The sequence below is a fragment of the Candoia aspera genome, chromosome 1 (genome assembly GCF_035149785.1).
Source record: "Candoia aspera isolate rCanAsp1 chromosome 1, rCanAsp1.hap2, whole genome shotgun sequence".
In the NCBI taxonomy this organism is placed as follows: Eukaryota; Metazoa; Chordata; class Lepidosauria; order Squamata; family Boidae; genus Candoia; species Candoia aspera.
In genome coordinates this window covers 4,967,550-4,982,314 of record NC_086153.1, presented here as the reverse complement: position 1 = coordinate 4,982,314, position 14,765 = coordinate 4,967,550, and the positions used below count along the sequence as shown (strand labels likewise).

The 14,765-nt window shown below is 47.5% G+C and overlaps 1 protein-coding gene across 1 annotated transcript in view; it reads right to left on the bottom strand.

Annotated features, from left to right (window-relative positions):
* Nucleotides 1-14,765, bottom strand: part of INTS2 (integrator complex subunit 2) — a 32,229-nt gene that overhangs the window by 17,143 nt on the left and 321 nt on the right. The window contains exons 2-11 of the mRNA XM_063296361.1: nt 14,406-14,711; nt 12,343-12,481; nt 12,127-12,229; nt 10,898-11,011; nt 7,429-7,559; nt 6,464-6,637; nt 4,565-4,791; nt 2,695-2,820; nt 2,186-2,257; nt 1,958-2,072 (exon numbers count right to left, since the gene is read on the bottom strand). Of these exons, the coding sequence (XP_063152431.1) occupies nt 1,958-2,072; nt 2,186-2,257; nt 2,695-2,820; nt 4,565-4,791; nt 6,464-6,637; nt 7,429-7,559; nt 10,898-11,011; nt 12,127-12,229; nt 12,343-12,481; nt 14,406-14,698 (1,494 nt within the window). The 5' untranslated portion in view covers nt 14,699-14,711. The remainder of the gene's footprint in view (nt 1-1,957; nt 2,073-2,185; nt 2,258-2,694; nt 2,821-4,564; nt 4,792-6,463; nt 6,638-7,428; nt 7,560-10,897; nt 11,012-12,126; nt 12,230-12,342; nt 12,482-14,405; nt 14,712-14,765) is intronic.

Here is a 14,765-nt window from a genome sequence, read left to right as displayed (position 1 = left end):
AAAATAAATCTGTTTAGAAAAACAGTTTGTCTTTCTTAAAAATGTATTATCTATCTATCTTGGTCAACACCGTTTCCTCTAAAAGGCATTTATGCTAAAGCGTTTGGAAGAAAAAACAATCCAGATCCTCACCAGCCTCACTTTAGGTCCAGATGTTGGTGTTTAAAGGAAGGTGTAAAGTATGGACTATACCACAGAGTGACTGTTCCACCTTCACAAGGACACAGGAATCTGCCTTAAACTTGATTGGATTATTTGTCCCTCTAGCCCTGGGACAGGCAACTATTTTAGGAAACAGTCCATTTTTAAAAAAGAGAATGAGAGAATTAGCTCTCCAAAAACTACAGGGGGATGGTGCTGTTATAAGCATAAAGGTGGGGTATAATACTAATAGCAATAATAATAAAAGCCACAGCAATAACGATGGTGATAGGCTGGAAGTTTTGACCCAGTCCCCTTAAAAGTAAAAAAAGTACTGGTAGTCCTCAACTTACGACCGTTCGTTTAATGATGGTCTGAAGTTACGATGGTCTCGGAATGGGTGCTTTACAGCCTGTAAAGCATTTCCGAGCGTCGCAAAATGTTTCACCACCACCCCCTGCAGTCACATGATCCCACTGTGGGCATTTGGCAACTGCCTTGCATTTACAACCCGTTGCAGCGTCCTGCAGTCACGTAATCTCATTTTGTGACTTTTTTGCCATTTTCTGGCAAAAAGCACCCATCGGGGAAGCTGGATTTGCTTAATGGCCATGGTGGTTCGCTTAACGGCCGCCATAAAAATGATCGTAAAATCGGGGGGTCGGGCCACATGGTGACTCAACCTACAACCACAACAACTTACGATGGAAATTCCAGTCCCAATTTTGGTCATAAACCGAGGACTACCTGTAAGTTGACCTTATTTCTAGAACACTGGGAGGGGGGGAATCACTGAATTCTGGTGGGAAGCTATCAACTTTGGCAGCCCTTCCCCATAGTGTCCACTCTGGCTGACACCGGGTCTCTGGCAAGAAATATTTTTTCTGCTGACCACTATCTGAATTTGTATGACTGGAGGGACCAAGGATCAGACACGAGGCTCTCTGCATGTCAAGCCAGGGCTTTGCCACTATCCTTGGAACCCCTCATTCCATTTTATACGGTCCTGCTAAAGCTCTTGGATAGCCTGGCCATATTTCCTTGAGACAAAAACGGGACATTGGGATGGGAAAACAGGACGGGGCTAAACTTATGTAATATTCCGTATTCACGAGAAAGACAATGAAAAAGGTTATCGACAGTAGGCTGGGAAGGTGCAGGAGGGGGAGGTGTGGCAATGGTTGGGTCCGGAGAGGCTGGTGCAGGGGTGGCGTTGGGTGGAGAAGTGCAGGAGGGCTGAGGGTGGTGGCGAGCTGGGACAGGAGGACAGGGACAGAGAAGTCTAGTGAACGGTTGTCCCTGACAACCTGCTCCTCTCTGGCGCGCCCTTTTATTTTATTTTCTTCCCGCCATTTTGGCCCGAGAGCCAATCGGCTTCTTTTCTGCCGGGCGCGCTTTTCCGACCGTCTTCCACTGCACTGATTGGCGGCAGCGACTCTCCCTCTTGCTCACCACCGATCAGCTATTCCTGCAGTTCCGCTCTAGGTTTTCCCACCGGATTGAGAACTACTGCCAAGTCAGCCTCCTTCTCAATTTCAATTTCAATTTTTTTCCCGCTTTTCCCAATAACGGCTCCAACGTTTTTAAAAAACGTGACAAAATTGACATTTATATCAAAACGACGGGACGGTCAGGAAACGTTAAAAAAACGGGACTGTCCCGTTCAAAACGGGACGTGTGGTCAGCCCACTCTTGGGTTAAGTCTGATTTTGGACAGATTACAGGGGCAGTTTTGGAGAAGCCAAGCAGGAAGGACTGCACTCCAGGCCCCGCAGAGGGAGGGAGAAGAGCTGTCCAGGCAGTGTGGACCACTCACCTTCATCCCTAGAGTAGAGCAGACCAAGTCGATGATAGCACTGAGTTGGTTGCTGTGGAAGTACATGGCGACCAATAAGAGCATCTCACCGAAGGAAGCCGAAACTCCAGATGTGCTGTCCGAAAAGAGGGGCGGGGAGGAGAAGAGGAAAAGGTTTCATTGAGAACCTTCTACAGGCCACACCATAGCCGCCTTTGGGTTGGCAAGGCCAGGAAAAGGGTCTCTAACCTTTCGAAATACGCTTCCTCCTTGATCATCCAGCTCAACCACATCACCATCAGCTGCTCCTGTTCTGGGGTGCTAAAGAGATGACCGCGTTAGAGTCGTAGGCTGGAAGACCGCAAGCGACCACTCTCTCAGCTCCAACAGTTTTAACGAGCGAGAGACCGGTGAAAGACGAAAGAGAACGGCGCTCCTATCCTCTAGGGAAGCACCAAGAATCTCGCGCTAGAGACCCACGGCAGCAAAAGAAGCCGAAACACCATAAACTCAAAACAAGGAGGGATTAAATTAACCATCTGAGCTCCCGTTTTCCCCAGGCTCTTTAATCTTAGTTTTGGAGCCCTGCAGAGGAAGATGAACGTTGCCAAGAAAAAAGCTGCACGTTTCAAACCAGTGTTTTTCAAACTTGGCAGCTTGAAGAGGGGTGGGCTTCAGCGCCCAGAATTCCCCAACCTAGCCAAGGCTGCCCCCTTTCCCCCTCCTTCGGGGGAACCATTGGGTTATTTACAGGGTACCTGACAAGCGTGGAAAAAGCGAGGAGCATGCAGAAAGAAAGCGACACGAAGCGGACGCCGGCCGGAGTGGCAGGAGGGCGGCTGGTCATGAGTTGCAGCAACTGCTCTGCTTCCTCGTCGGTCGGCCTGCGGAGCAACACAAAGAGGGGATCGGCTGCGTCCTACGATGGGGCACGTTTCTCCCCAGCGCCAGGATGCCCTGTTGGCGAGACACATCTTCTGGGCAGCCGCTCTATTCCTCCGCGCTGCAGTTGTCAGGACCGGTTCGCGCAAGGAGGACGGGCGTCCTGTTCTACACAACAAGCTTCCCACGGAGAACCACAGAGCCGGCCTTCCTAGCAAAGACGTGACCTTTGGGGATGGGATATTCCATTGGCAAACCTCTCCCGCTGCCACCCGCCCAGCGTGCCCTTGAAAACGTCCAAGCAATCACCAACAAAACGGTCGTTAATTGCGAACCACTCGCTCCAATCTGTCAAGGGGTTCGGTGAAAAAAATAATTTCCCCCCAGTCTCAGTCAGCAGTTCCATTTATCCTCCTCCTCCTATTCTCATTCTTCCGAAACAGAAGGAAGCGAGATGGTGGCTAGGACTACCATTTCCCATGTTGTGCGTTCACAGGATTATCTGGCGTGGCAATCACAGTTGCCATCCGAGGCCTCCACAATGCCTCGGTCATGAAGGGCCAGCAGCTGCCTTGGCCGGGTGCACCTCATCAGCGGCGGGAGGAAGAAGACGGCGAAGGGCAGTGGGGGCAGGCGGGGTGGTGATGTGCAGGAGGCCAAAAGGGCACACATGGGGAGGAGGGGGCAGGTGGGGGTAGCCGAAGCACCCCTGCGGACCTAAGTGCAGGCGGGCTGCCAATCACCCAGACTTTGATCACGTGACCACAGGGGCGCTGCAACGGCCATAACTTCGAGGACCGGTTGTAACTACCATTCGTTCATCACCATCGTAACTTCAAACAGTCGCTGAACGAATGGTCGTTAAGCGAGGACTGCCTGGGTCCTCCGGCTGTAAATAAAAATTATACACACAGACACACACGGTTGCTTAACTAACAGGTAAGATCACAGCGAATCATACAGTGTAGGAGCTGGAAGAGGCTTTATGGGTCATCTAGTCCAATTCAGTGTTTAGTGCTGGAATCCAAACAGCTGGCTATCCGACCCGTCTGAAATCCTACGAGGAATCCACCATTCTGGTGGTACAGATGGGCTTGGGGGGGGGGTTTCCTTGACTGGAGGAGGGTTGAAAGAGAAGTTGGGTGGCCATCCGTTAGGAATGCCGCAGTCCTGGATTCCAGCACTTGCGTTGGCCTATGCCGGTGTTTCTCAACCTCAGGAACATTCAGACGTGTGGACTTCAGCTTTTGCAAAACAACGGTCTCAAAATGGCTTAACTTCTGAAAAGAGAAACCAGGAAATGGCAGAGGAAGGGGAGCAGAGAGCAAAGAAGAAAGCCTTGATAGTGGTAAGCCAGATCCGTCACCAAAGAGGGGAAAACACGGCTCAAGTCCAAAACGAGGAGGCGCGTGCAAAGGACTCCGACCGACGCTTTCTCTTCAGAAGTTCAGCCACTCTGAGACCGTTCTCTTGCAAAGACAGCCCTGCTGGCCTTTCTCTGAACACAGATATGCTTCTTTGGTGCCAACCAGATTGCTGTCCAAATACGAAACGAAAGGCGGGCATCCACGCTCTGGGGAGACCTGGTGGCTTGCAGAAGGGCAATAAATCTTTTTTGTCCAAAACCAAGAACGGGAGGATAAAATAGCCACCACCCCACGAATGGCCACTAAAGGGAGCCCTGAGACCCCACCCACGAACGTGGCCATCCCATGGTCCACGGAAAAGGGGTCAGCGCCCGCTCACTTTAAGCCAGCGATCCCCATCAGAGCACAGTAGAGGCGCAGGAGGGCGCTGGCTTTGACCACGTGCTCCTCCTTCAGGCCGGAGTAGACCGAGACGTTGGGCTCCATGTCGGGCTCCGCCTCCTCCGGGATGTGCAAGCTGCGGACCGTGGGCAGGATTTCCATCAGTTCCAGGAGCAGCTGCCTCCTCATCTGCCAAAGCACCGAGCTGATGTTCTCCCGCTTGCGCTGCACGAGAGGAGGAAGATGCGGTTCCCTTTAACCATGGTCTGCTGAGCAAACCCCAAATTATGGCTTAGCGCCATGCAGGAACACCGCCACATAGCACCTTGAGCTCTTGAAATAAATTTAACCAACCAACCGACCAATAAATAAGAATCTTGCTCCTCCATCCCATCCCATTTGCAATTTCTTGCTCAGCTCTGCTCTGAGTTTCTTTCTTTCTTTCGTTTGTTTGCTTGTTTGATGAACCAAATAAAGGCTTGTATTTAGAAAAAGCAATTGCTGCTTTCACACAGCCAGGACTTTTTTTTAATATTGATTTGTTGATTGAACCAGCCATCATGGCTGAATTCACATGTAAAGTTAAGCTATATCGGGCAGGCTTGCAGACCAGACAAAGACAAAAACCAAGCAAACCAGGTTATATGTGAACCAGGCCACTGAGCATTAACCCGTTTTCAACCCAAAGCTTGCTTATCATACTCTTTAAGAACCTGCAGGCTCACTGGCTTGGTCTGCAAGTACAGATGGTTCTCATTTAGCAACTGACTCATTTAGCGACCATTCACAGTTACGACAGTGATGAAAAAGTAACTTGGTAACCAGTTCCTGCATTTACGATCTTCACACGTGTGTAAAGCAAAGGAAAGCTGGAGTAAAATTGTGATGTTTCACTTAGCAACCACTTTGCTTAATGACCAAGTTGCTGGACCCAATTGCGGTTGGTAAATGAGGACTACCTGTCAGAAAAATAGGCCTTTTCTTATAACACTGCACTGTGTTTTGTCCAAACCTTAACAAATTAATTGGCATTTACTACAAAGTTCAGTTAACTACAAACCGCAGCTCATCTTCCTGCTTTGTTTCTCTAAACCAGGAGTTGAGGATCTACAGCAGTGTTTCTCAACCTTGGGAACTTTAAGATGGGTGGACCAACTCCCAGAATTCCATGGCCAGCATTGGTGAGGGAATTCTGGAAGTTGAAGTCCACCCATCTTAAAGATGCCCAGGTTGAGAAACACTGCTCTACAGTATGGTCCTCCAGATGTTCTGGACTCCCATTCACATCAACCCCGTGGTCTAAATTGCAATTAACACAAATGGCAAAGATTCTGCCACGCTTCAGAAACAAGAAAAGGGGATTCTGAGTGCCCCGGAAGAGTAGGAACGTAGCACCTGTCTGAAATTCTTTAAGGCAGGCAGGCCTTTTCCTGGGATTGCAAGAAAAGCTCTATCACCCCATTAACTACCATTCTCAGTTTAAGCAAACCAAATAGCCAGATTCCATGGCATCCACTCTGAGCCGCAATGGCAACAAAAGAAGAACACAAGTGGCATGACACCATAACACATTGTGCATTTGCACCAATCGTGTCATTTGCACAATTTCATCATTTTGCCTCCTTTTTTCTTAAAGAAAGAAAGAAAGAAAAGAAATCAGCATTAAATCCTTTGGTGTTTGGTCCTGCTTATGAAAAGAGACTGAAATAAATGAAATGCATTGAATAGCAACCTACTGCTGCTATTCTTTTGGTATGGTGTTAAAAATCCCTGCATTAGCAAACAACTTCACGCTATTACCAATGATGTGGCATTTGAAAGGCAGGTCATACTTCCCACCTGTTTTATTGGCTTGGTCCTTTGGCCTTCTCCTGTATCAAACACTGGATGTTCTCACCTGTTGACCATTCCGGATGAAAGTCCCAAACCAGGTCCGAACTTTGGCGTTGGTCCCAAGCAGCAAGCCACTCACGAAACAGACCAAGTCACTGACACCATCCTCCGAAAACTCATTCTTTGTGTGATCCAGAGTCAAAGCCACGCCAAGTCCTGGTAAATGACATTCCTCCACCTAAACACATAAGAACGATCTTAAAATCTGACTGCCAATTTACTTGAGAAAGGGGTCTCCCTTGCCAGATTACTGGAAGACACACACATGCTAATCCACCACGAAGGAACTGTGTAAGTTTATTTTCCTTGTGCAAGGGAAGCCTCGCCTCTTTAACCATGTTGCTATCTCAACTGAGTTTCTACATCACCCTGAACCAAATACCAATCTCAAAGACTAGTCTTGTGAGCGGGCAAAAAAAAGGTCAGGCACAGGAGAGACTGCCTGCAGAAATCGCTTGGGTTTTTTCTCCCTCTCCCTTCGCAGAGTGGAGAGATTGGAGAGGAAGGGATTGCAAAAGAGTACACAGGCTCACAATGGGGAATACACTAGGCTGTTTGTGTAGCATGCTCGCAGCTTTTGATGTGCATTCCCCATTGTGTGCCCACTTACTCTCTTGTAATCCCTTCCTCTCCAATCTCTCTGCTCTGAGGTGGGGAAAAAAAAGAAAAACAACAGGGCAGGCACAGGACAACATGTACTGACTGTAATGGCGATCACATGAGGAAACTCTTAGCTGCAGGCACAGTCTGCTAACTGGGAAAGGGATCAGGCACTCTGGTTAAGAGACAAAAGAATGAGAAGACTCACACACACACACACACACCGCAAACCACCCGAAACCCACAAAGCGGCAATTTCTTCCAACACTTGCCAGCCCTCCTCAAGCACCTTCCTCTATTCCCAACCTCTTTCTTCTCGCTTATGTGCCCTCCTCCCCTTCAAACTGGTGAGGTTGCCAGAGGACTTACCACCATGCCACGGACCCTCAGCGCCTGGGAGGGGTTCATCTTGCAAAGGTGGCGCAGAGCATCTGTTCTGCGACGGCCTCCAAAGCTTTCCTCATCTTGCCTCTCGCCATTCTTAATCAAGCCCCTGCACACTGGAATCCATCAAGGGTGGTGGTGGTGGAACAATAACAGAGCTTCAGTTTAGTCTAAGCCTCCCCACCCTGGGCTTTTATTTATGTACTGGCCTATACTACCTCCTACGCAAAGGGGCTTGCAAAATATCAATCACCATAAAAGTAACTGAAAGAAACCAAACTACATTCATTAAAAAAATTGGGGGGTGGGTGGGTGGGTGGGGGGAGAACAGCAACAATAACGCATTATGGAAATAATTCCTGAAAGATTCCAAAAAGGAAGACCTGGGGGAAGAACAAGAGGTTTTACACCCCACCGGCAGGAATGAGCCAGGTAGACAAGTTTCACAAAAAATCCAAGGATGTCAGGTGACACATGGATACGGTAATCAAAGAATATGGAGGTTAGGATACGGTAATCAAAGAATTTCACCAGCTACAGTCATTCAAGAACATGAAACAATGCTCAAACCCTCATGTATTTCATTTTCATTCCAGCTTTATGTAACAGACCACAAGACCTCTTTCGATTTAGCTGGCTTGCCCCCCCCCTTTACAGTACCAATGGTCAGATTTGTGATCATATTGTTTTTCACTAACTGTGTGAGAATTCTGACTCTCACAAAAGGCCTTCAGTCAGAACCTGAAAGATGTAGCATTATGCTAATCACAAAGCTCCAGGCGGAAAGTACAGGTAGTCCTCGACTTACGACCGTTCGTTTAACGATGGTCCGAAGTTACAATGGCCTTGGAATGGGTGCTTTATGGCCTGCAAAGCACTTCTGAGTGTCGCAAAACATCGCACCAACCCCCACAGCCACATGATCGCATTTCAGGCACTTGGCAACTGGCTCACATTTACAACCAGCTACAGCATCCCGCAGTCACATGGTTGCGTTTTGTGACGTGTTTTGCTGTTTTCTGGGGAAAAAAACACCCATTGGGGAAGCTGGATTCGCTTAATGACTGCAGTGATTCACTTAACAACCCATGATTCACTTACCAACTGCCGTAAAACAGCATTGGGACAGAAACAGCATTGGTCACACTTTTGAATGATCTCTGGTGGGAGCAGGATGGGGGCAGTGCATCCATTCTGGCTCTTCTTGACCTCTCAGTGGCTTTCGATACCATTGACCATGGTATCCTTTTGGGGCGGCTCAGGGAGTTGGGGGTGGGCGGCCTAACTCTACGCTGGTTCTCCTCCTTCCTCCAGGGCCAATCGGTGGTGATAGGGAGAGAGAGGTCCGACCCTCAACCCCTCCGTTGTGGGGTGCCGCAGGGTTCGGTTCTCTCTCTGCTCCTCTTCAACATCTACATGAAACCACTGGGCGAGATCATCCGCCGCCACGGGGTGAGGTATCATCAATACGCTGATGATATTCAATCGTACATCTCCATCCCGGGTGAGGTAGGGATGCGGTGACTGCCCTCTCTCGGTGCCTGGGGGCTGTGGGGGTCTGGATGGGGAACAACAAGCTTCAGCTGAACCCTGATAAGACAGAGTGGCTGAGGGTTGGGCCTCCTCGGCATCAAGGAACTTACCATATTTGGCTCTGCATGGGGTTGCACTGCCCCAGACAGATCTGGTGTGGAACCTGGGGTTCTCCTGGACTCACGACTCCTGCTCGAAAAGCAGGTGGCAGTCTGGCCAGGGGAGCCTTTGCCCAACTTCATGTTGTGCGTCAGTTACGCCCCTTCCCGGATCAGGAAGCCCTCCGGTCAATCACTCGTGCCCTAGTTATCTCCTGCATAGACTACTGCCAACGTGTTCTACATGGGGCTACCCTTGAAGAGCATCTGGAAGCTACAGCTGGTTCAGAATGTGGCTGCGTGAACAGTTTTAGGAGCCCCAAGGATGGCGCATGTAACACCTCTGCTGCACGAGCTGCGTTGGGTGCCAGTTTGCTTCTGGGTCCAATTAAAGGTGTTGGTTATCACCTTTAAAGCCCTACATGGCATGGGGCCAGGTTACTTGAGGGACCGCCTCACCCCCACTGCATTGACCTGTCTCACCCAGTCAGGCAGAGAGGGCATGCTGCGGACCCTGTCTACAAGACAATGCCGCTTGGCGTGGTCTAGGAAGCGGGCCTTCTCTGCCATGGCCCTCACCCTGTGGAACACGTTACCCCCAGAGGTGAGGCAGGCCCCTACTCTCCCAGTCTTCCAAAAGGGAGTGAAAACCTGGTTTGCCACTTCGCTTGGGGTGGGAGAGGGGATAGTCAATCATGGGGGTGGTTGGTGCCATGATGTGGCCCTGAGGATATTTAAATATTTTCTGTATTTTTTATCTTATATTTATATTTTTATGATGTACTTGTTTTTATGATTTTAATCTGTTATTTTAATTGAATTCTAAAACCACCCAGAGTTGCTTCACGAGATGGGCAGTGCAGAAATGTGAGAAATAAATAAATAAATAAAAATGATCGTAAAATTGGGTCCAGTCACGTGGTGACTCGAGTTACAACCGCAACAACTTAAGATGGAAATTCTGGTCCCAATTGTGGTCGTAAGTTGAGAACTACCTGTATTCTAAGTACCAGAGACAGAGCCCATCCTGTGAATAACTCCAGATGGGACTACCTCTGGCTGATCTCAGAGACTGACCAGGTCTGCCATACATCAAAAGTCTGATCCTGGCTCAGGAACTTAAAGCACCCATTTTGCCCAACCTGTAATTACCAAAACAATTACATCCACTACCACCAATGTAAAAAACAAACAAACAAACAGGTTCAAAATTTTCATCTCAGCCCACCTTGGGACTGCAAAGAGAGTGCTGGGGGGCCAGAGCACATGCAGATTGCAAGCCACCCACCCTGGCCTAAAGGTTCCAGGGTTATCCAACGTTCAGAAGACAAAGAAGTCCCTTATTCTGCTGAATGAAGTAGGGCATTCAGGAGTGATGGTGTTGACCAGCTGGGCCACGTTCTCATCCCAAAGATAAACCTTACGTTTACATTTTTCCAGTAATATTTGTGAAATGAATTGCATTCTTTCTTTCTTCCTGTCTTTTGAAACATATACAGTATTTTCCATTTAATTTACAGTCCATACAGAGCATCTAAGACGCATATCGAATGCAATTACACTTAGAGTGAACCGTTCTAATGTTCCCTCCACCCTAAGAGTACAATCTTAACATTCCCTAACAGACACCAGAATTATAAATTAGGGAGAAATGAGCATGCTCAGTTCCTATTCAGCTGTTCGGCTACTTTTCGTACCTTTTTAATGCTTCTTTTAAAAAACTGTGCTCCTGCAAATTTTTCTCCTGATGGACATCAATGGTGCCTTTGCAATTTGCAAGCATGTGCTTTAGCTAGAACAAATTATTAAGCTGCGTCACATACCTTCATTAAAGCTGTCTGGGACGTTGGCTACCAAAAGGCAGAGGAACCAAGCACCGTTCTTCATGTGTAGCAACGCTTCAGCCACATGGACAATAGGCAACAGCGAAGGCAGTTCTGAGACACAGAGAGTTCACAGTGAAGACAGCCAACAACACACTACTGCACAGGCTGGGGAAAGATGCTTTCACATCATGGGAAATATGGACCTCAAGGACAGGAGCAAAAATATAGATAGAAGCCACAAAAAAAAAAAAAAAAAGGATGGAGACAGGACAGGTTTCTTAAGACAGTCTCCACCCAATTCTCTCTTTGAAAAAGCCAACTTCCTCCTAGAGAACAGGGTGGGAACGTTCTCTAGCATCTGGACCAGTGTTTCTCAACCTTGGACACTTTCAGATGTGTGGACTTCAACTCCCAGAATTCCCCAGCCAGCATGGCTGGCTGGGGAATTCTGGGAGTTGAAGTCTACATAACTTAAAGTGGCCAAGGTTGAGAAACACTGATCTGGACCATCAGACGTGCAAGAAAGAAGGTACTTTGAAGGGGAAGTTGCACAGAAAAAAGGGCTTAAATCAGGGTTTCTCAACCAGGGTTCCGTGGCACCCTAGGGTTCCGCGAGAGGTCACTAGGGGTTCCCCGGGAGATCACGATTTATTTTAAAAATTGTTTCAAAATCAGGCAATTTCACATTAAAGAGGTAAGTTTCATTCTTTATTTTTAGTTTCAGAACACGTTAACAAATACAATAATTCGGAAACTTCTGTCCTATATTTGAGCCTGAATGTGCAGGGGTTCCCCAAGGCCTGAAAAATATTTCAAGGGTTCCTCCAGGGTCAAAAGGTTGAGGAAGGCTGGCTTAGTGCTGAAGTTTCTGATGCACAACATTTTCTTCTTCATCCTTATTATACTTAACCCAGGGAGGGAGCCTTCTTCAGTGGAAGAGAACACCTGCTTTACAAAACTGCAAACTGGGTTGGAGAAACAGTCTTATTTGCTATAATGCAGCTTCCCAAGTTCACAAGTGTGTTTTTCCACCCTGACATGAACAGACAAGCTCTTCTGATCCCCGCCAGCCTTGCAGTTAGTCTTAGGAACAATATGGGTCTAACCTTTACAGGAAACTGGCATTTACACACAACAGAATTTGCCTGTGCTTTTGCAAAATTCTCCTAGCACTAGAAAAGTGTATTTGTACTCCCACAAAGCTAGAAAAGGAGGTAAACACACACCTGCTTGCAAAATGCAAAGGACATCGGCAGCTTCCTCCAAATAAACGGGGCTCTCAAACAGCTCTGGTGATTTGAAAAAAAACTCGCCGCTGGAGTCGGCCACCTGTTTGGAGAGACAGGCGTTTTTTATAAAATGAAAAGCAAAGCAGCCAAGCAGTTTTAAGGGCCCTGAAAAGAGAGGTGACCTGGTCAGGAAGGACTGAAGGAAAAGCTCACCTTATTCATAATTGCCAGCAGCTCGCTCAGCACAAGACGGAGCCGCCGGGGGGAATCGCTGTGTTCGAATTCCAGAGTCAGGCCGTGTTGTAGTTGGGACACCAAAATGCTATCTCCGCTGCCTCCACCCAGTTTATGTCTAAGAAGAGAGGAATATAAGGGCCGCCTTTTCTAAACTGTTATTTGGGCCTATATGCCCACTGGCCACGCTGGCCTGCTGCCAATGGGAGGAGCAGGCTGAGGCACAAGGGGGGGAAAGAGTTTAGACCGACATCACACCTTCACTCTCTCCATAACTTTAGATCCTCGCACACACTCCTTGCTCGTAAGCATCCTTACATTATTTCACACACTGCCTTCAATCCCTGAAAGTCCTCATCTTTTTTTTTATTTTTTTCAGGATCCCATCCATTCTGTTGAATCACCACCTCTTTCCTCTGCTAACCCATTCATTCTTCTTTCATCTATTTGTTTTGTGATTCATTCCTCATTCTTTGGATGACCAACTACCACGGTTCAGTCTTTTGGACTAGTCACTCGTACTTTTCATCAACATTTATTCTTGACCCTCTTTTCTTGCTTTACCAGGCACACTGCCATTCCCACATCACCTTACTTGACGTACCCAACTCTCACTCCCATTTAATTATTTGTTTATTAAATTTTGCCACCGCCCATCTCCCCCCAAAGGGGGGACATAACCAAGTGGGCACTTCTACATGGGCGTTTTTGCTTTTTTCAATAAATACTCATTCCATGCAGTAAACCTATCTACCACCATTTGCACATTTTAACATTTCTCCTTTCATCTTCCCATCATTAGTAAACATTCTAATAATTTAATTCATCAACCTATGTAGTTTTTTGTCCCTTCCAGTCAGCACTGACTCCAGACAACTGCCTGGACAAGTCCCTGCAGTTTTCTTGGCAAGATTTCCAAAGTAGTTTGCCATTGCCTGCTTCCTGGGGTTGAGAGAGAGTGACTGGCTCAAGATCACCCAGCTGGCTTCATGCCTGAGGCAGGATTAGAACTCCTGGTTTCTAGCCTGGTCCCTTAACCATTACACCAAACCGGCTCTCCAGTTAAGCTTTAGCAAGCCGTCTTGACTTCCCAGTCTTGTCTGTGGCCCTGAAAGTTCCTATCCAAGTATTTTTTTTTAATCTGCTCAGTTGTGTTCGATTTTGGGAGACTGCTGAAGAAGTCCCTGCAGTTTTCTTGGCAAGATTTCTGAAGTGGTTTGCCATTGCCTGCTTCCTAGGGCTGAGAGAGAGTGACTGGCCCCAGGTCATCCAGCTGGGCTTGTGCCTAAGGCAGGACTAGAACTCAGGGTCTTTCAGTTGAGGCACAAAGCCAGCTGGGTGACCTTGGCCAGTCACTCTCTCTCAGTCCTAGGAAGCAGGCAATGGCAAACCACTTCCGAAATCTTGCCAAGAAAACTGCAGGGATATGTCCAGGCAGTTGTCGGGAGTCAGCGTTGACTCGAAGGTGCACACACGCCCCTATGTAGTTCTTTATGTAAAACTTGCAATTGTTCACTCCATTCTCTCTATCAACATAACAACCTCAGTCTTTGACACATTAATTCTCAGATCCTTGTTTCATCATACAATCTATCAATATTTGCTGCAAATCATTCAGCTTCTCAGCCAATAGCACAGTATCCCCTACATACAAAATACATAAATCTTCATTTTGTCAACGAACACTTCTCTACCAAACGCAAGCATTCCTTATTTACTTCACTCATCCAGTAATACATTAAAAACCAAAGGGATGTCAAACATTATCTTATTCCCTGCTCAATGTCGATCCATTCTCCATCCATTTATTCTTTTGCAGGCTTTACTTCTACCTTACCACATGCAACAACTAGATTTCAATTTCATATTCACACCAAATATTCTGTAATTCACTTTCTTAAATCAACAGATGCCATTTTTAAAAAGCTCCATTTCGTTCATACATTATGTTTTTCATTTGACTGCTGTTTAAATTCTTTGTAATGATTTGTTATAACACTTTTTAAAATTGTTGTGAAGAAACCAGAACCAGGGGACGTTACCTAAGCTGTTGCTCTTTGTTTGCATCCTGTTCCAAAGCATGAAAGTCCACAGACAGCAAGGCGACAATGGAGTTTACGGCTTCTACTCCTGAAAGCAGGCGGAGGATCAGTTTTTTGTCCTGGGCCCAGCTCTGGCTCTGATCTGCTGGTGCACACAAGGCCATTCGCACCAAGCACGGCAACAACAGTCGGAGCTCTGGGTCGCTCAGCGCCGCTAAACGCACCACATCCACCTTTTGCATGGCTTCAAAGGCATAAGGACTGACAAACTGGAGAGCTGAACATTCCGCCATTTTGCACAGGGCCCTGAAAACCACAATAAATACAGGGTTTGGAAAATAAAAGGGTTGCTACTGAACC